The 20195-nt window shown below is 42.1% G+C and overlaps 1 protein-coding gene across 2 annotated transcripts in view; it reads left to right on the top strand.

The window, feature by feature from the left end:
* Positions 1–20195, top strand: part of ARHGEF12 (Rho guanine nucleotide exchange factor 12) — a 77566-nt gene that overhangs the window by 12930 nt on the left and 44441 nt on the right. For both annotated transcript variants that reach the window (XM_051638643.1, XM_051638642.1), the window contains exon 2: positions 19720–19743. In XM_051638643.1, coding sequence (XP_051494603.1) covers positions 19720–19743 — 24 coding nt within the window. The remainder of the gene's footprint in view (positions 1–19719; positions 19744–20195) is intronic.

Here is a 20195-nt window from a genome sequence, read left to right as displayed (position 1 = left end):
AGATCCAAAGCCTTCCCTTTCTCCCTGCCCATCTCCTGGCCCCGTGCACGGTCTGATGGTGTGCTTCAAGGCATGATAATTGCTGTGAAGGGGGAGATGGAGAGCCCTGGAAAAGACTGTTGATGATGCATTGGCTCGAGGGCAAAGGAGAAATTGTCAATAGGACAGACTCAGAAATAAAATTAATTCTAGGGGTGGTAACTCCAACTGGTATTTGCTCCTGGACAATGTCTGGAAGGCACTGCAAGCTCTAGATGTTGGTGGTTGTATGGTCCTTCTTGCACTGAAGTGATGGGACAATGAAAATATGTCCTGGTGCACTAAAGAAATGGATCTCTGCATTTTCAGAGGCTGGGGCTGTGAATACAGGTATTGCTACTTTGCATTTTGGGTTGTTTTTTTTCCCCCCTGCTTTTAGAATTTGGGGTTGTAAGGCTACAGGTGATGGTAAAGCCAGTGCTGACTTGCTTATGGGCTCAGCATTTTGATGCAGTTCCTGTCCTTTAATTATTTATCTATATATATATTTATTGTACACTAAAGCTGGGGTGGGATGAATTTCATGGTGCATTGAGAACCAAGTGCTTAAAATCCTTGAGAAAGATGAAGTCAAGCCCTTGGCACCCCTACCCCCATTCTCATTATATAGTGAACAGTAGAGTTTTTTAGGCCTCAAATTATTTATTGCTGATAATTTCCAGCTCTACAGTTTACCACAACAAGGTGTTGAATGCTAAAACCAGGTTATTGATCTTGGATTTTGATCTCCTTGAATTATGACACAATTTTAGCAACTATGCAGCAGTTTGCTAGACATAAAGTAGGTTTTGTCTTAGAAAATGGAATGTGTCTTTTCTTATTTGTTTCTCTTTTCAACTGTGTAATAATTACTTGTTTCTCTCTTTAGTTCAGTTTGCTGTTTTGGTGTTAATTCACATTTCCATTTAGTGACTGGCATAAATAATGTATTTTGTAGCTGTTTTGGGGGAGGTTTTTTTCTATAGCAGGCTTACTGGAATCGGTTGAACTTAATTCAATGACAGGATAAGCAAAATTTGTTTAGAAAGGCTGTTCTGAAATGTCTAATGCCTTCTAAAATTGTTCACGGCACAAGATCAAGGAAGGAAACAGTGTGACCTTTTGAATGAAGCTCCATAGATCCTATTTTCCTATTCCAGAAGTCAGCCCAGACAATGAGAGACTGAAAGAGGCTTCTCTTTTCTAAAGGATCCTTCACTTTTTGCTTTGATAGATAACTATGTTTTTTATTGCATCACAGATTTAGCAGACTTTACAGCTGGCTTTTAATTAGTTTCCATATTTGTGCCAGAATATTCTTAATTACTTGCAGTAGTTAATTGTCCAGTAACAGAAAATGGTGAGTCCTTCTGTCATTTTTTCCTTTGGTTAGCAGGTTCTTTACATCAGTAATATCTATTATTAGGATATGCTTGCAATTAACAATGGTGCTTGAAGTTTTAATGACTTCAGTATTTTCTTTTTTGAAGAGGGTTTTTTTTAAACCCAGCGTTTTGCTCAGGGTTAATGCAGCCATGCATTAAAAGCAGACAGATGTGGTTCAGCCTTGTAATGATTGACTCTGTAAAAGTAGGTTGCTAGCCTAATCCTGACTTGTGCTGATATGTGCTTCCCAGTCAGCTGGCTGGAGCTTGGAAGGTGATTTTTGTTCTGAGCAGAGCTGGAGGATTTGTATGGTCAGACAGTGAGGTGCATGATACATACATAGGGTTGGATCTCGAGCAATACAGAGCTGTTAAGTTTTCTTACCCTCTATTTTCCCACCCTTCTCAGTTTATCATTTTCTCTCATTTCTAAATCATCCTTGCTTTTCCCTTTGCAGGTTGTACTTCTCTGGAGCTTGTTCTATATTTGATTTTATCTCGTGTCTCTTCTGTGCCAGTCTTCAATTTGAATTTTGCCTGGCATTCCACAGATCCTGTCCCTTGAGTTTCACGTAGTGACTCTTGCAGCTGTGACCACTAATGTACTTAGAAAGTTGGAGGTATTTCTTACAGAGTTCTCATCTGGTATCTAGGATCCTAAAAGCATTTTCATAACTCTCATGTATCAAAAATGCTCTGAAATCTGAAAGCTTGCAGGTCTTTTGGCTGACTTGCATGGGCATTGCCAGCACTCAGTTTAACTTCCCTTCTCAAATATGTTCTATGTGGGACTTGGTTTCTGTCCCTCCAGGGTACCACACAAATTTCTCTCAACAATCTTTTAAAAAAGGAACTATGATACTGATAGAATTTCTGAGTTCTGGTCAGTAATTTGGATAGTACTTCTACTTCAGCAATTGTTCATCTAATTTTAATTTCCTGTTTCTGTACCTCAGTTTCCTGTCTTTCAAACTAGGTTCCAATAATTCAAGACGTGTTTCTAAGGAGCTGAAATAATGAAGGGTTTGTGTATGTGAAGCAGTGGTTTTGTAAAATTACTACTTTATCTGACGTAAGCTCTTCTTAAATTGTCTACTTGCAGAAATTCCCAAGAGGCTTTTGCATCTTTAACTTCCACTGCCCCTTACGTAGTCAGATACTCAAATGAAAGATGAACTCGTTTGTTCATCAAGTTGTCTTCTGTTTTTCGTAAAGCATACCCAGAGTAGCCAAACAGGAGTTGTTGATCCTTCAAGCCAATAAAAGCTGAGGAAAGAAGGCAATCTGTGAAGGCAGAGGGTGAAGGGACCCACTCTGTGGGTCAGATCCGCACAGTTCTGTGTGTGGTAGAAGGGAATCACTTGCAGGCTGAGCTACCCCGACTCTCTCAGCCTGTCTCCTCTTCTGGACACGATGCTTTGTCCTCCTTCTGTTACAGAAACCCAGCCAGCAGTGGCAGTGATCAGCTGTGGAGCTCTTGCTGCTCTGTGCTGTGTTTCACAGGGGTGTGGTCTCCATCCCTTGGGGACCACTTCGCTTCCGCCCTGTGCAGCTCTGGGAAGCTGCTCTTTTCCCATGCCTGCCTCCTTATTGGGGTAAAGGTCTGTGAATTCTGCATAAATATTTACCATATCCCAGCCTAAGCAGCTGAGAGCTGCTAATGCTGTTACTGAACAGGGAGAAGAGCTTTTTGTGTTTCTTTGCAGGGTGTGTAGTTTGTGTATGGGTAAGGAGGAAAACATTCCTTCATCCATAGGGTGTGAGGGAGGCAGGAGGGACCAGAATTGAGGTTACATGACAAAGAATGATGGAGACTGGAAAATCCTGGAAAGTGCAACCCGAATGATGCAGGCTTGTAACCTGTAGTGTGATATTTTAGTAGCATTTAGCTTAATTGTCTTACTTTTCATTGCATTTTTTCTAAAAGGATGAATCTGGCTCAATGAGGAGGATTTATCTACTCGTTCTTCTACCATCCTTCCTATCTTCTTAGGAGAGATTCCTTTTTTATAGATGAGGAAAGTACTATCTCTTCCCTGTGTTTCCTTTTCTTCTCCTCCTTTTCTGCTGTTGTCCAGGACTGTAGAAATCTGTGGATTTTTAGATACTATATTTACAATCCCAGTCATATCTTAGTGATCTTTAATTTCTTTTAAAAACCTGGTTGAACCAAACTCTTTCCTGCTTTTTTTTTGTCAACGATTTTTTCCCCCTCTCCAAATTGTTTTCTTCTCATGTCGTGTGGCTGAGGGAAGGAAATCTGGGAAATCAGAGTAGGAAGCACGATATAAGCTTCCATTCCTGAATCTTTCTTGTTTTTACACTGCTTCCTGGCAGCTGCCTTGGTTTGTACTTGAAAGGAATGCATTGTGTTGCTTTTTCCCAAAAGCTGTAGCTAAAATATAAATTAATACTGTAAAGTTAGAATTTTATTACGTGCAGAAGGAAAAACCTGCAGAAAACAGTTAAGTCTTGCATGAGTCTGTGGAGTTCTGTAGTGATCATACTGGATACCATTCTATGATATGATTTCATGATAATAATCCTGTTAAAAATCAGTCATTCATGTGCCTTTCCCCATCGTGAGTGAGAGAGAGAACTTTGACCTAAGTTGTGATACTAAGAGTCTGGACATAACAGGCTTCCAAAGGTGGCTGGTGATTTAGAAAGCAATTTCTTTCAGAAATTGAGTATTTCAGGAAAGAAGCAATCTGCAGGGCTGACCCTGGTCACTCACACCAGTCCCTTCTAGGTTGTTTTTGCAGTGTAAAAGAAACCTCAGAGCCAGAAATGAACAAATTGAATGTTGGGCTGGAGTTCATTCTCGTAATGGTTTTCACAAAGCACTTTTGCTGTGCCCTGTGCTTAAACCCTTGGATTCTTCAAAGTGAAGCAAAAGCTGCAATATCTACTTCTGAAGCTTTGAAGATTGTTGCATGGTACAAACACATTTCCCAAGTGTTGATGCCAGGAAGAGAGATTTTATGTTTAAAGAGATTGAAAATGTCCCTCCTGAGTTAAAGGCATCACACAGTCATTATCCATTTGTTCAGTGACCTGAATGATTTCAAATTAGATATTTTATATGCACATCTCAAAAAAACAAGCACTCTTCCCAGAGGAATTTGGGTTTTGCAAGGATATAAGAAGTAATGCTTAGGATGCTGTACATATTACTGTAAAGCAACTTAAAAATCTTAAACTTGTGGTATTCCCTGCAGTAGGGTAATATCATAGAATGTGTTGGGTTGGAAGGGACCTTTCAAGATCGTCCAGATCCAACTCCCTGCATGGGCCAGGACACCTCCCACCAGCCCAGGCTGCTCCCAGCCCCATCCAACCTGCCCTTCAACACTGCCAGGGATGGGGCAGCCACAGCTTCCCTGGGCAACCTGGGCCAGGGTCTCACCACCCTCACACTCCAGAATTCCCTCCTCATGTCTCACCTCAATCTCCCTCTCCCAGTTTTCATCCCTTCCCCCTTGTCCTCTCCCTCCCTGCCCTTGTTCCAAGTCCCTCCCCAGCTTTCCTGGAGCCCCTTCAGGCACTGGAAGGTGCTCTAAGGTCTCCCTGGAGCCTTCTCTTCTCCAGGCTGAAAACTCCAACTCTCTCAGCTGAGGCACACAGCTGGGAATGTGAATTTCTGTGGAGAGGAGCAGATCTGGATCTAACCATGCATTCCAAGCCCTGCTCGCTGGAGTGGTTGTTTGGGCTGCTGCAGTTGGGAAGAGTGCTCTGCACCGAAGGAAATGGAACAAGTGTCCTAAGCAAAATGTAGTTTAGCAAAGTTTATTTGCCTGCTTGCATTGCTTCAGCCACATCTCACTTAATGATGAGGAGGATTAGGGAGAAGAATTAGGAAATACTTGATTTTAAAATGTAATCCAGGCTTAAACCTCTGTTTTGACACCCTCCTTATGCCTTAGCAGTGGCTGTTTGGTGCACGTGATTCTCACTCAGCCATGAATAAACTGGGTATGAAACCCTGCTCTGTGACTTGCAAGGATTTTCCTTTGCTTCCTTAGCTTGTTGTTATTTCATGTTTGCTTTAAATAAATGTTCTTTTTTTTTTTTTTCTTTTTTTTTTCTTTTTTCCCCTCTGTGCTTCAGGCTGTATGCCAGGACTCTGTAAGGAGAGGGTGCTAAGGAATCAGTGTCTGAGCAGCCCTGGGATTTTTTGCTTTCTTCCCGTTGCCATTTTCTTTCTCAGAGCTGACATTTTCTTATTTGATTTGTGAAATTCCTAGAAAATGAGGACCTGGGCAAAGGTTTCAAAATATCAACCAATGAGATTTAGAAAATGATAATGCACACCACTGGAAAAGATAGGAGCATGGAAAATCCAGGCTCTGGCTGGGAAATTACTGCATGCTTAGAAATATGGAGATGTAGGGGTAGGAGTTGATTTTTTTTTTTTTTTGGCTTCCTGTCTGCTGTGTAATTGTAGTCTTGATGCTCTTGTGGCTTGGACATCGTAATTGGTACCAGTACACATTGGACTGGGTAGCCCAGAAGTTGTGGTGAGTGTAGCTTGAAAACTGTCCTGAGAACTGAGGGAGTGCAGAAGAAAAACTGATCCATATATTGAGTGGTTTGCTGCAGTTTCATCTTTTTTTAATAGGCCCATAGATATTTTGGTGGCAAAAGGCTCAAATAGAGCGCTTGCTTTCTCCCTCATCCTGCTGGATGTGGCAACTTGGATGCTTGTTAATGGAGAGCCAGGCATCACATTGCCTGGGGCATGGTTAGAGCCCTGGGAAGATTTACATTAATCAAACACAAACAGACAGCGTAGCGTGAAGAAATTTCTATCCCGCTAGCACTGCTCACAAACTTAATTAGGTTATTGGGGCAGAAAAAGAAAACAGCCCCTTCACCCTCCAATCCTTCTTCCCCAGGGCTTGACCAGTCATAGAAGCTGTAAGAGCAGTAAGCTCTTTGCCCCCCTGTTTTGACCTCCCAGTTTCTTCCCCTGGATGACTTCCCTTGCTTTCATTCTCACCCTCTTTCCTGTCCTTGTCTAAAACAACATAGAGGCTCTGTTTTTCTCTCTGCTTTTCAGGTGCTTGGGGGTTTTCAAAATGCCTGGAAACAAAATACATTTCATGGCATAGAGTGACCCTGTGAAGGGCTGGAAGTGGACTGAAGGAAAAAAATCTCCCTGCATGATGCCAAGCCTTTGTTCGTGTGCCTCATGTGATGCTGCTGCTGTGATCAGTGATCTGATTTAATCACATGCATTTATATATATATATACACACACACATATATATATGCACACAGAGGCATGTAAATAAGTACATACAGAATTTCCATATCTATGTATTGTATATACTAAATAGATTATTATAATAGATATATATTGTTCTGTCCCTCCAGTGAGCTGGAAATGGTAAATTTAAAAATCCTGGCTTCTTATTCTCTTAAAATCCTTGCTTGAAATCCATGCTTCCTTGTTGCAGTCTGTCTCTGTGGGCTGGAGGTGGATGCTGTTCCCTGCGTGTCCATTAGCTGTGCAGCTTGGGCCACAGCTGATGGTGCTTGGGAGGAGGTGGGAGAGAAGAGGTGGAGTTTCTTCCCTTGCCTCCAGTGGTCAGGGAAACAATCAGGCAGATGCTTCTCATGGATATCAGATAAGCGTAAAAAAAAGCAGAAAGCTTCCAAGAGGGGTGGGTTGTGCTCCTTGGAGAGGTCTTGGTCTCAGTCTACTAGCCCCTGGAAATGGGCCTTTGGGATCTCCCTGTCCAGCTGACTTTGTCTGAGGAAACAGGTAATACCGGAGGGTCTTTGTTCCTATTCTATGATACATGAATATCCTGAAAGATGAGAAAATAGCTTCCTTGAACGCAGAGCAGAGAGAGAGGATTTTTCCTTTAATATCTGTTGGGAAAAGGGTGGGAGGGGAGTTTTTTTTCTCTTGTATGTGTTTGGTTCCCCCCCACCCCCTCTTAATAGCAGCTCTGTGAACCTTAGTTGCTCTTTTATATATAAATAGTGAAAATGACCATTTCAATATGCTTGCAGTGAAAATCTGTGCCTCAGTGTGTTAGCTCAAGAACAAAGGTTTTGACAGCTAGGAAGGATGCCTGAGCTGTAGATACTGGCAGCACTACCTGCTTTCCATTTCCCAAGGCTGAATTACATACCAGCATCTTAGCAGAACCTCCTTGCCAGCTTTTGCAGCCTAAGTGGATGTGATTTCTGATTAGCTGACATTTTATGCATGTTGATGTTAAATTAGTTGATGGTGCTTAAGAAATCACCTTTGAGTGTTTTGGGTGGGTTTTCTGAATACAGTTTTCACTGTTTGTTTTCTGTTGGTTTTTTTTTGTTTGTTTGTTTTTTTGTTTGTTTGGTTTTTTCCCATTTATTTATTTTATTGTGAAGTGTTCTAAAAATTCAGCATGTTGCCTCTGTATGGGACAGTCACAGTGATGGTCTGGCCAGTGGTGCATACTGGTGGTGCATAACTGAGACAGCTTTAATACAGTGACAGCCACCAGAGCACTGAGGGACTTACCTCTCTTTGCAGTAATTTCTGCTCATGGATGGATTTGCTCGTCATCAGGATTTGATGTAGAAGGGCTGTGAGATGCTAATCATAGAATGGTTTGAATTGGAAGGGACTTGAAAAGTCTGCTGGGAGGATTTAATTTTTACATTACAATATAAGTATATATGTAAAAAGCTTTGGGTTGTTTTTTTCTGAGTGGATGTGCTCTAAAGTGGTGACTTCCCTTTGTGGAGAGATGCTGGTGTTCCAGGCAGGCAGCACTGTAGGTGGCTCTGACATAAAGGCATAACTCTCTAAAATACTGAGCAACAACCTGCAAGTGATTGCAAGCTCTGCTCTCAGCAAAGTCCCTGAGAGTTGGCAGCTCTCAGCATTGTGCCTGAGGAGGAGGTACCAAGAGCTGGTGGAAGTGAAGGGGGTGGGGAAACATCCTAAAAGTGATCTTGATATTTCTGGTAGCTGGGTTATCTCTGTGCCACTGCCACATCTTGAGGAATTTTGCTGCCATCACCTCTTAGCAGCTGGTAGATTTCCTGAGTAAATGTTTTGTTTTTTTCTTTTCTTGTGCTTTTATTTATTTGGAGAGACCCAAGAGTAAAATACTAATACAAACATATTCAGAGACCTATAAATAGCAATGTATTTGACTCACATGCTGTTCTCAGAATCCTGAGCCATTTTACAAGCACCATGGCTTCACTACTGTTTTTTTCTCTTCCATTTTATAGTAGAAGGAACTTGCTGTGAAATTCTAATCCTGTGTTCTGCTCCAGTACTTTACAGTTGGTCTTTCTGGATTTATCCTGTAATTTAGATGAAGGGGAAGATGAAATGTGAAGGAGAAAAGCATGCCAGGAATGCTCGTGTGACTTTTTTCACTTCTTGTGCAATGTGTGCTATGTGCATCTTTTGTCTTGTCTTGTATAGCTGAGACCTGCATTTCAGGGGAGAAGTAACAGGTTTGCATATCACAGAGGTCTCTGTTTTTCTTAGGCCACATAAATAACTAAGATAGCTTGAACTTTTCTATTTATGGTTCAGTTTGCATCACATCTTTTTGGTAAATTCTGACAAACTGAGATGTTAATCATCTTTCCATAGATGCTTTTAAAATAGGAGTTAATGTCAGGATTGAAACTTCCTGGAGGCTTGAAGCAAGTAAGGTGAAGTGTTCAATTAGCTGCATATTTACTTTAGTCTCAAATAATTTAGATTTCTGTTGCCCTTGTTATTTGCACCGATGTGGGTAAAATTCCAATAGAATGACCTGGATTGGAAGCTGTGAAAGAGTAAGAGGTAATAATATGCTCTACAGGTCAGGCAACAACGTGGTAATGATGTCTCGGTCCTCTCGTTGTAATATGCTGTGCAGAGACAATTTTTCCCTGGTGTAAATGAGGCCAGTGGGAGCATTTTGTCTCTGGGTAGTTTAAAGACATATTAGCTGTAAATTAGTTTATTGTAGCTGACAAATATGTAGAAGCTTTGCAAAGGTCATGAGGGTGGGTGTTGTCTGCACAATGGGTGCAGTTTGACCCAAGGTTCTTCATGGGTGAGGAGAGAAGGAAAGGCAGGGCTCAAAACACTTTTTGGTTGACTGTTTGCTTAGCTTTGAACTAATAAATCCCTCATTCTGATGAGCAGGGAAGTCTTGGGTTTGAAGTGTTTGCATTAGGTTCTAGAGCAGTAAACACTCATTAATATTTGATGCAAGCTAACAAGAGTTGAAGGAAAATCGAAATTAAGACAAGCTGCCTTTCTTGGAACTAAGTACTTTAGTGATATTGACCTTATTTATCATAGGAGTGACAACGAAATTTAGTGTAAGACAGTAGGTCAGACAAACTGGTAATACTTCGTGAATGTATAAATCCATCAGTGTTGCTGAGCTGTGTTTTGAAAATGTAGTAACATCTGTAGCAAGGTGAGTTGACGGTGAAATATTAAGTCAGACATGATGCTGAGGAGCAGAGGAACAACTTAGCCTTGTTCGTTTTTAAAAGAACCTTTGGCAAGACATGTTGGAGGAATAGAAATATGTCTTAATGTCCACAGGAAAGGTAGGGAGGGACTTTTCACTAGAGAGTGTGGTGATAGTACAAGGGGTAGTGGTTTTAAACTGAAAGAGGGGAGATTTAGGTTAGATATTAGGAAGAAATTCTTTTCCATGAGGGCAGGAAGGCACTGGAACAGGTTGCCCAGAGAAGTTGTTGATGCCTCCTCCCTGGAGGTGTTCAAGGGCAGTTGGATGAGGCTTGTGCAGCCTGGTCTGGTGGGAGGTGTCCCTGCTCATGGCAGGGAGGTTGGAACCTGATGTTCTCTAAAGGTCCTTTCCAACCCAAACCATTCTGTGATTCTATGATTAATGTGGCTTCATTCTTGTGGGTATCTTTCAACCCAGCTACACTTATTAGTTCCAAGATGTAGAGGTGTGGTGTTCCTGTGCCAGGCAACTGTGCTCACTTACTCACCAAATGTGATCTCTGGGCCAAATATTCAAATGTGCCTCTGAACCTTGTACATACATTTGCAAAACTTCAAGCTGGATAATTGGAGTCAGTGTTACGGTGTTTTGAAAGCTACATTTCCAGTTGTGTTACGTGCACTCTGTGTGTTGTGTTTTTTTTCTCTCCTCCCTTTCTAATTGCTGTCTTTTGCTGTTTTTAAGAACTGTTTCCACACTCGTCTCTCTGCTGGTTCCCAACAACCACAAGCCTAGGTATGGCATTAATAAGGAACTAGGCTGGGTGCCTAATGACATGCAAAAACTGCTTGACACGCTGGGGCAACACGAGTGATCTCCAAGCCCTGGGTGAAAGCAAATCCCAGGGCAGTCGATGGCTTTATGTTTCTAGGGGTCGTTTAGGAAAAGAAAATGCTCTGGTGCAGCTCTCCTTGTTCCTTTGTCTCTTGCTTTGATTTTTTTGTGCATCTGCCTAGAAAGCTTTTCCAGACGCCGTGTAGGAGGAGTGGTGCTAGGGAGGCGGGGAGTCAGGCTGCTGCCATTGAGCCCGTTCTGGATTGCAATTATTGGCAAGCAAAGCAAACATTTCATTTCCCCCTAATTAGCTCCAGTTTAGGGAGGCAGGTTAATTTTGACTGCCACGCCCTGTCTGCGCAAGAGCCCTCACTGCTTTATTTGATCCTTTCACACAGCAGCAGGCTGTAGGCAAGGGGATTTAAAATTAATTTTCAGAAAAGGCTTGTAGAACACACACGTTCTGCACTTCCCCCCCCCAAATAAGAGATGAAGCTCAGGTTACCAAGATGATAGAAAAATACGCAGAAAAGGGCTATTTTGGAGGCTTCTCTGCTATGACCAAACTGCAGATTTCAGCTGCTTTTCCTTGCTTCACGGAAGCCTGAGCTCTCCATGCCTGGGAATATTTGTTTATAGCCTACTTTACAATAAATAAATAAGGAAAAAAAAAAACTGGGTCGTAACTTCTGAGATCACAAAGCTTGACCTTTTTCCTGTACTTGGTCAGTGCTGTGAAGTGGGTCACGTAATAAAAGCTTGCAGCAAATGAACAACTTGTGGGCATTTCTCCTCTGCAGTGGGCTAGAGTTTTACTGATAATTATGGCAACATTTTCTGAAGGCCTTTTTAGAAAAATACTTGGCCTTTTCCAGTATTTCTGGTATTTAATTTGTTTATTTTATTTTTTTCCACTTCAAAGCTGTCAATTTTTCTTTCCCAGAGGTGGAAACAGACAAATTCTGTAACTTGCAACCAGTCAGGTTGGGGAAGTCATAGGAAATGACCTGTGATTTGGCAACCTCTGTTTTTCTTCAGTCTCTGAATAGTTTATTCCTGCTCTGAACTACATTCTGTGGGCAAACGACATCCCTAATGCTTGAATCCTGCTTTTAGGCTGAATATAAAAGCAGCATGAGGGACACATGAGAAATTTGATTTATTTATGTTCTCTTCCATTTCCCCCCTCCCCAGTTTTGGTTGGTTTGTCTGCTTCTACCCCACTGTAGAGCTATTAAACAATAGGTGTCCCTGTCTTGAAAGGTTGTAACTTCAGGCCCTGTAGATGGAAAGCTGATGCTTCTGAGCCTTGGAAGTCAGTCAGGAGTGGAAGAACCTCCTGGCTGCTGAGAATGTCTCTGTCCCCTCCCCTTTGTAGAGTTTCTGTGGGGACTAAAAGTTCTTGCAGGGTCCTGGCTTCAGCAGCAGAGCAGCACAAAGGCCACATTGAGAATAGCTGCTGGGGAAGCCCTCCTTCCTTGCCTGCCCTGTAAATGCAGTTCTTTCTCCATGAAAAGCCCTGACATCAGCTCTTGGAAAAATCCAAGTGCTTGTGTCATGGAAAATAGCTGAGGCACTTGCTTGGGCTGGGACTGAATGACTGAACTGTGGATGAAACTTCTCTAGAGATGCTTTTCTTCTACTCTTTCCAAATGTTACTGTTCATAGAGAAATGGAAACCATTCCCATCTGGAAGTTTTACAGTGAGAGGGTGCTCAGGAAAGGACTTCACTTGTCTATAGCGTGTTCAGTGCTAAGGAAAGGACTTCACTTGGCTATAGTATGTTCAAAGTACCATGCTTGTCATTATTTGTCTGTTTAACAGACATTGTTGCAGGCTCCTTGGAGAGCTGGTCACATCTATTTGCAAAGGAGTACTTCCCAGAAGAAAGCAATGTTCATTTGGATGGGCATGCTACCTGTATCATCAGGAGAGTCCATGTACCTTCTTGTGTGGAGGCAAAATCTCAATGTCCTTGTAATCTCTATCATGAGGAAGACTTATTTTTGAGTTCTGCTTTCATCTTTTTAAACTGTTGGGGTTTTTTATTGTGTTCTTGCTCCCTTCTCATGCAGCTGCCTTCCCCTTTACCCCTCTTGAAAAAACCCTCTCCCAGAATGTATCTCCAGACAACTGCAGAAAGGAAAGGTGTATCTATATAGCAACTTGTTTTTTTAAAGCTCAAAAAAGAAACATCCCTGTGATGGGAAGGCACTCTCACTAGCACCAGTGGAATGCTCTTCCCTGTAGAAATACCTTCCTCTTTGAGTCCTGACCTTTTCTTCTTAAAACCATCAGAAAGCTTCTGGCTCTCCAGACTTGTGAAAAGGCATATTTTTCCCCCCCTTGATTTATATAAAATTTACCTTAACCTGCTTTGCATTAAGTCCTTAACTCAGCACTGTTGGTTACCATAGTGCTGATTCCATGCACTGGTCCTTATGCTGATCCATCAAGTTGGATGGGGCTTGGAGCAACCTGGGCTGGTGGGAGGTGTCCCTGCCCATGCAGGGGGGTTGGAGCTAGGTGATCTTTCATGTCCCTTCCAACCTAAACCATTCTGTGATTCTACAAAGTAATATGTTGCTGGGCTGTGTTGGCCACTCTGTGTTTTCTAACATTCTAGTGTTAGAAATGGGTTTCCTAACATTTCTAATTTTAAAGGAAAATTGAATGGCACATTCTAGTTATGGATAGAAACATTGGTGGGCCACAAAACAACATAACATTGAGTTGCAGTTGTGCACTGACACTTCAGGAGGGCAAATCCAACGCTGAAGTTGCTGGGAATGTTCAGAAGGTGGAAAACCAGGCGGAGTTGAGAGAGAAGATCTGGGCTTTCCAGTCACTTCACTAAACTTGCCACGTTCCTGCTCAGAAGGCAGTGGCTGGGCCTGGTCACAAAGCTCTCAGTAATCTAAAGCTAATAATGCCACGAACAATTCTTCCATGAGTCATTGCGTCAGCTGTGGTTGCTGCCTTGGACTCCTACAAAAATAACACGGAAACTTTTATTGCCTGGCTTGGTTTCGCCTCCTTGTGCACTTGCTGCAAGTTCTTAAGATCTGTCCCTAGGTTCTGACAGCTCCTAGGAATCCAGGCCATTTGTGTCCCTTCTTCAGCCTTGCTGTTCCTCTGCACCTTGCCTTACAATCTGTTCTCCTCACTTTGGAGTGGAGGGGTTTGTTTTGAGGAAGAAAACTCTGGTTTCCTGAGCTTCTGTACTTTGATATGGGGGAAAGATGACACTGCATAAAGCTGCCCTTTAAGTGGGTTAATGCTAAGGTAAATAGGCTGGACGTGTCGAATCGGGGTTGTCCACAGAATAGCTGATGTGGTTGCAGCTGGAGTTTGTGGGCAGAGCAGTGAAATGGCAGACTTGTGTCTGCGTTTTTTCTTCCTTGCTCATAGTTGCCTACTCGCTGCATCCGTGTTTCCCTCTATCCCCCTGTCAGTTGCTATCTCATCAGTTCCTTTGACTCGCCCGCCGCCCTATACAGACCGTGTCTCCCCTTTGTGCTGTGACAGAAGATTGCCTTTAGCTCTATATGAAGGTCACGTTGGTACTGCTTTTGTTCAGGTCATGTCAGCACTCTCCCGTAATACCTTTCTCAGGGCTTTTAAGCCCTGCAAAAAAAAACAAACGGGGTATGTGCATCTGCAAACTGGAAAAACAAACAGACTTTCTTTCTTTGTTTGTTTCTTCCTGTCTTGTTCAAGAAAAAAAAAAATGCAGATGTAGTGCTTAGTGACATGATTTAAGCACTAGACAGGTAGATTAGGTTATGGCAGGTGGATTTAGGTTGTGGTTGGATGTGATGATCTTCAAGGTCCTTTCCAACTAGGATGATTCTGTGATAAGATGAGGTTCTGGGAATTATCTGCAGAATGGCATTTAGGACACCCATGCTTGCTGTGCTTTCAAGACACTTAAATCTACTAGATTGAGACAGAAAATGTGGCCTTTTTCTGACATCCCTCAGAGCCAGGTCAAATCAGGGGGTTGAAAATGAAGCTTAATAGGTACTGAAGAAGCTGAATGCTCTAGAAATAGTATCATAGAATATGCTGAGTTGGAAGGGACCCATCAGGACCATCACGTCTAACTCCTGTCCCTGTGTAGGGCACCCCAGGAATCACCCCATGTACCCGAGAGCATCATCCAAATGCTTCTTGAGCTCAGGCATGAAATAGTCATGAAACTGTACAGTGATTTTTAACTGTCACCCAAAAAGAGACTTCAGTGCTTCAATTTTAGGGTCTATTTGAATACGCATGAAGAAGAAGAGAGTACAATCCAGCTCAGAAGTGCAGCTGATGGTTACACAGCTCGCTTTTTTTTCACCAAAATCCATGGAGGTGGTGCTGGCAAAAGGCTTCTCATTGACTAATTACCTGGTGAAAGCATCCTGAAGTAGTTTGAGGTCATTTTAAACAGACATAGTTTGGGGTTTTTACAGGGCAGGGGGTTGATTGGACAGTGAGTTAACCTTTGGTTTTCCTCTTTCTTTTCTAAATGTGTGATAAAGACAAATGACTGAACCTGTAATATCTCTCACTTCTCCTGGGTTTGAGGTGGTTGGGTGGTTTTGCTGCTTTTCTTTCCCATTTCCAATTCTCTAAGAGGGTTTGTCTGGAACAAGCAACATCTTATTTAAATGAAACTAATAAAGCAATGAAGAAGCTTCTCCTGCAACTGTTCATCTCCTAATTAAAGATTAGTTCTGTCAAGCAAGCAGTTTTTGGCTGTTCTCTTTTGTATGGATTTCACAATATTTCTTACTCATCTCAGCACAAGTTGTAGTAATTTGTATTTGCATCGTGCAAACACACATTTCAGGCATGTGAGTAGTCCTGCTGAAGTAAATGGAACTAAAGTTAGGCACATGAATAAATATTTCCAAGGTTGGGGCCCTTGTCTGAATCTAAATATTTTTGTCTTTGATCAGTTTTTAAGATAGCAGATACTTGAATTCTGGTAATATTTCAGTATGGGAAGGGAAAAAAAAACAAAAACCCAACATGGTTATCTGAATGCTGGGCTATTTCTGGTCAGCTATATTTTCAACCTCCTGGGCTAGAATGGAATGCTTTGTAGTGTTGGAAGCTGGGAATCCTTCCTCGCTCTGCTGTGTTTTGACACATTAGGTCTTAAATGATCTTTTTCTGTCTTGGCTTCAAGGTATTTGTCAGGCACTGGTCCAGTACTGAATGGTGCATGCATGTGTGAGTTTATTTGGAGTAGCAGAATTTTTAATCCACAGTGTTACTGGTTGTAGGTGTATATTTTTTTCACTTGACTTTACGGTGAATGGATTTTCCTAACGCAGCACGACTAATAAGACATACTTTTAGTTATTTGATGCATTTCAATGACTAAAATTATTTTGACCCAGTATTTTAAAAACAAAATGGCTTTTAATTGTTCCTGGTAGAGTGGAACAACTTGTTTGAAAATGTGCTGATGTTCATCAGTTATCAGACAAAATGTCTACAGGGTTTTATTGTGTAGCCTAAACTTGCCAGCTAGATTTGGAATTAAGTCTCCAGCTGTTAACCCCACCCTGCTGTGCCTGCTGTTTACAGTGGTAGGTGAAATAGATTTTATATGTTACAAATATAGTACTGGATGCTCCAACACGGTGAGGGGAGTTTCAGTACTACTTTCAAACTTAAAACTACTTCAAAGTGAAGCTAAGTTGCACTGAAATACAAGTAGTTGTTGGATAAACTCATGGGAGCTCTTCTTTGATTATACTTCATTTATCCACTCATGCTCTGCTTTTTGCTGTGGTATCCAAGTGCCATGGTGGTTGGGAACTGAAGAACATCTTCAGCAACTCCCAAAGTGCTGGGTACTATTCAGGTAGGAAACTGGGAAGAGAGGGGGAAGTTCTGTACTGATTGCTCCCCGTGTTCTGGATGTGAAATCACTGCTTTAGTCTTAGCTCAGCTGACTCTTCCATCTCCAGTTTCTGTGATTTCCTAACTTGCTGGCCTGGAATGATTTCAGGTACAGAAGAGGAGTGTTTCTGGGGAGGCTGGGGAGCTTCACCTCCATCCTAGCTGAACCAAGATGCCTTCCCACTCCACTGGCGCTAGGGAATAGCTCTGAAACAAACCAAGTTCAGGAGAGGGCCCAGAAATCCTCACAGCCTCAGCTGCCTCTGGTGCATATGCTGCGTGTGCCCAAAAGGCTTTGCTGTGACCATGACCTGCTGCCTGCCCCGCTTCCCCACCACCTCCCTCCCTCTCCGCTCTGGAGAAGAAAGAAAGGCAGGAAGCTGGCGGGCGGCCAAGGGGCTCCAAAGCTTCCGGCAGCCGCGCTCGGTGCAGCCTGCCCCTGGGCTCGGGGGGAACGGGGCACGAGGGGAGCCAGAGCTGCCCTCCCGGACCTGGGCATCTCTTGCCAGGGATGTGGGCATTCCTGTGGTGGGGATTTCTTGGAGCTAACCAGCTCCTTGCAAGTCCTGTTTGCACCTACAGCTGGTCGTGTTGGGCCTACGACGGGTGAATTGACTTCTACACTCAACCTCAAAGCACAGGAAAAGTTCCTGATGGTTTCGGTGCCATTTCCTATTGAAAAACTTGAGGGTTCTCTTTCTGAGTAATTAACATCAGTGCTCTACTTACAATAAGCAGAAAGGCTTTACACGGCTGTCTAGGCCTCTAAAACAGAACAATTGCGCTCCATCCTTGATAATAAATAGCTCTCAACCAACCAAAATGGCAAAACAGTGAACTAGATTTTATTCATAAAAGGTTTCTTTTGCTGCAGGAGCGTAAGCCTGGAGTTCTGGGTGCCTGGTAAGAAATCCTGTAGGATAAGTTTTCACTGAAATGCTTCATTACAACATTTATTAGTAGCGTCAGGATTTTTTATGCAGCTCAAAAGTTCAAGTGCATTAGATAAAAAATGGAATATGATTAATCTTAAGCTTCATCTTGATCTTGAGAAACAAGAAACTGCTTTTCCCAGGATTCTTGTGTCTCCTTTTCCCTGGATTCTTGTGTCTCCTTTTCTGCTTTTCAATGGAACACCTTGGTGACTACTGCACCTGTTTACCATGCAGTGTTCAGGCAGGGTTAGTGTGGCCTGAGATGACTTTTAGTTTCCTTGCCTTGGGATTTCAGGTTGTCTGTCTTGGACAAAGTAGTTCTTTACTGGCCAGGATTTGTAAATGGGAGAACTGAATGCTGCAGAGCTCTGGCTTTGCAGGTGTAGCAGAATGAGGAGAGGCTCAGTTAGTTACACATTTCTTACTTGAATCAGGGCGGATTTTCCAGAGTTCTGAGATGGAAAATTGTGCTTCGAGGGAGGGGAGTGGGAGGAAAGAGGACTACCACTTCTTGTGGAGTCTGTATGCAACCTTTTTTCTCTAGTTAATCACCTTCTGTGCTGCTTTATCCATAGGTTCCTCAGGCTTGTGCAATCAAACACCCCGTCTAGCCCCTTAATTGTGAAGATATTGTATTTAAGCTGAATTTGGTGCTGTTCTCTGAAAGATGCCAGGTGTCTTAATGTGTATCATTGTTTTTGGTAATAGACAGCATTTTAATTTCACTTGCTTGGTGTCTCAGCAGACCTTTGTTTCAGAGTTGCCATATGAATGTGTGCTTGCATAGGGGACTGGTGTGTGTGAGCTGGTTAGTGTTCTGTGTGTAAGCACATTTAATGGAATATCTATTATTCAAGCAGAGGGATTAAGTTGAGTACATCTGCTGTGTATCCAGTTATGTTTTTCAGGTGATGGGGAGGGAGTTACAGTAGCTGTAATTCTGTGCTATTTCTGGCTGGGCCACTCTCTGTAGTTAACAAGGAAAAGAGAATAAAAAAGTGAAAAAAAGGTGAGAAGGTGCCCCTTCTTTGGAGAAAGGAGCCTGAAACACAGTCTTCTTGGCTGTCCAGCTCAAGGAATCTTTAGTAATGCTCTGAAGGGCTCTCAGAGATGGGTTTGAGTCTGTGCCTTGGATCAGTGTGGTTGGACAAGGACGTGTTGCAGTCTGTGGTGGTGGTGTCCTTGAGGCTCTGCTGCACTGGTGTCTTTTTCTAATGCTGGCTTTGCCACGGGACTATTGATCTGCACCAAATAGGTCTGTTTGAACTAAGCTAAGTTTAAAAAAAAAAAAGAAAAAAAGTAGGTTTAAATAAATAAATAGTGTCATTTAATGCCATCTTAGCTTTGTGGTATTAGTTTTCTTTTTACTTGAATCACTTCCCAGGTGCCCTCCAACCCTCACCCCATTGCTTCTTGGAAAACCTGTGTAAATAGGAGGAACTGAGTGCAGTAAGAACTGTTACATAAATGGGGGGGGATTATCAGCTGTAATAATTGTAGATGTCTTAATTTAGAACAAAGGGTGACTTAAGTTGTCTGTTCTTTTCTTATACACACACACTCAGCTCTGAATGTTTGCTTTGCTTTCCAGCCAAATGATCTAATAACATTCAACAAGTAGGAGTGGAACTAAACTTCTGAAAAGTTTTGAGGAAAAGACTAGTTGTACTCTATGGAAGTAGAAGTTAGTGCCTTAAGCTGGATGTCATAAACTTTGCTCTAGCATTTTTCTGCTCCTGTGTTGCTAGATACCACAGAACCCTCAGAGGAGGGAGGTAACTGGAATGTCTCAGCTGTAGGAGTTGTTTCAGTTAGAGTTTGGACCTTCATTAGACACTGGGTCCTTGGTCCATCCCAGGACAAAAAAATCAGGCTACATTAATTTTTAGTGTCTGGAACTAGTTCTGAGAGGAAGATGATCCATGAGCTACTATATTAAAAATAAAGACTTAAATGCTGGATTTAAGAAAACATTCTGCTTCTGTTCTTAGTTCTGTTTGTAACCTTAAGGAGGTTGCTAATCATTCTTTACCTAGTGGAATTGACTGTAAATGAACTAATAATTTACAGAAGTAGAAGAACAGACAGGACTTGGTCTTTTATGAAGGTATTACAGAAGTGTAAAATAACTGTTTGTAGTGTGATATCAAACACAATATTTAGAAACAAAAGCTCATTAAACATATGTTCTTTCTTCTTTTCAGGTTTCCTCTGAAAAAACCTACGAGGTGAGTTTGACTGTCTATTTGTATTGCAAATTATGATCCAGCACTTAAGAAGGAGGAATGTTTTAAAAAGAGGGGAAAAAAACCCAAAATGTACAACCATAGATAGCAAAGCCTGTTAGAGATGTCAGGAAATTAATATCCAGGTTGGAACAGGGTGCCAGAAATCCAGGTGGGGGTGTACTGGAAGTGCATGGCATACTGTTACCATTTGAAATTCTTTTCTCTGCACTGGTGGCTCCTCTTACTTGAGATTTGAGACAGTCAGAGAAAGTGACACTGTTGGTGTGTGATATCCAGACGTTTCCTTTGCCAGGTATTTTTAGTTTATTGGGAGAGTCAAGATTTCAGGTGTTTTTTTCAGTTTTATGTAACTTAATTTATTTTGCTTTTAAAATCAAATGTGGCCTGGTGTTGAATGGTAAAGAGAATGCACTTGCTGTCGCGAATTTCAG

Source organism: Apus apus, chromosome 22 (assembly GCF_020740795.1).
Source record: "Apus apus isolate bApuApu2 chromosome 22, bApuApu2.pri.cur, whole genome shotgun sequence".
NCBI lineage: Eukaryota > Metazoa > Chordata > Aves > Apodiformes > Apodidae > Apus > Apus apus.
The sequence above is the reverse complement of the archived record's forward strand: the minus strand, read 5'-3'. Positions and strand labels throughout refer to the sequence as shown.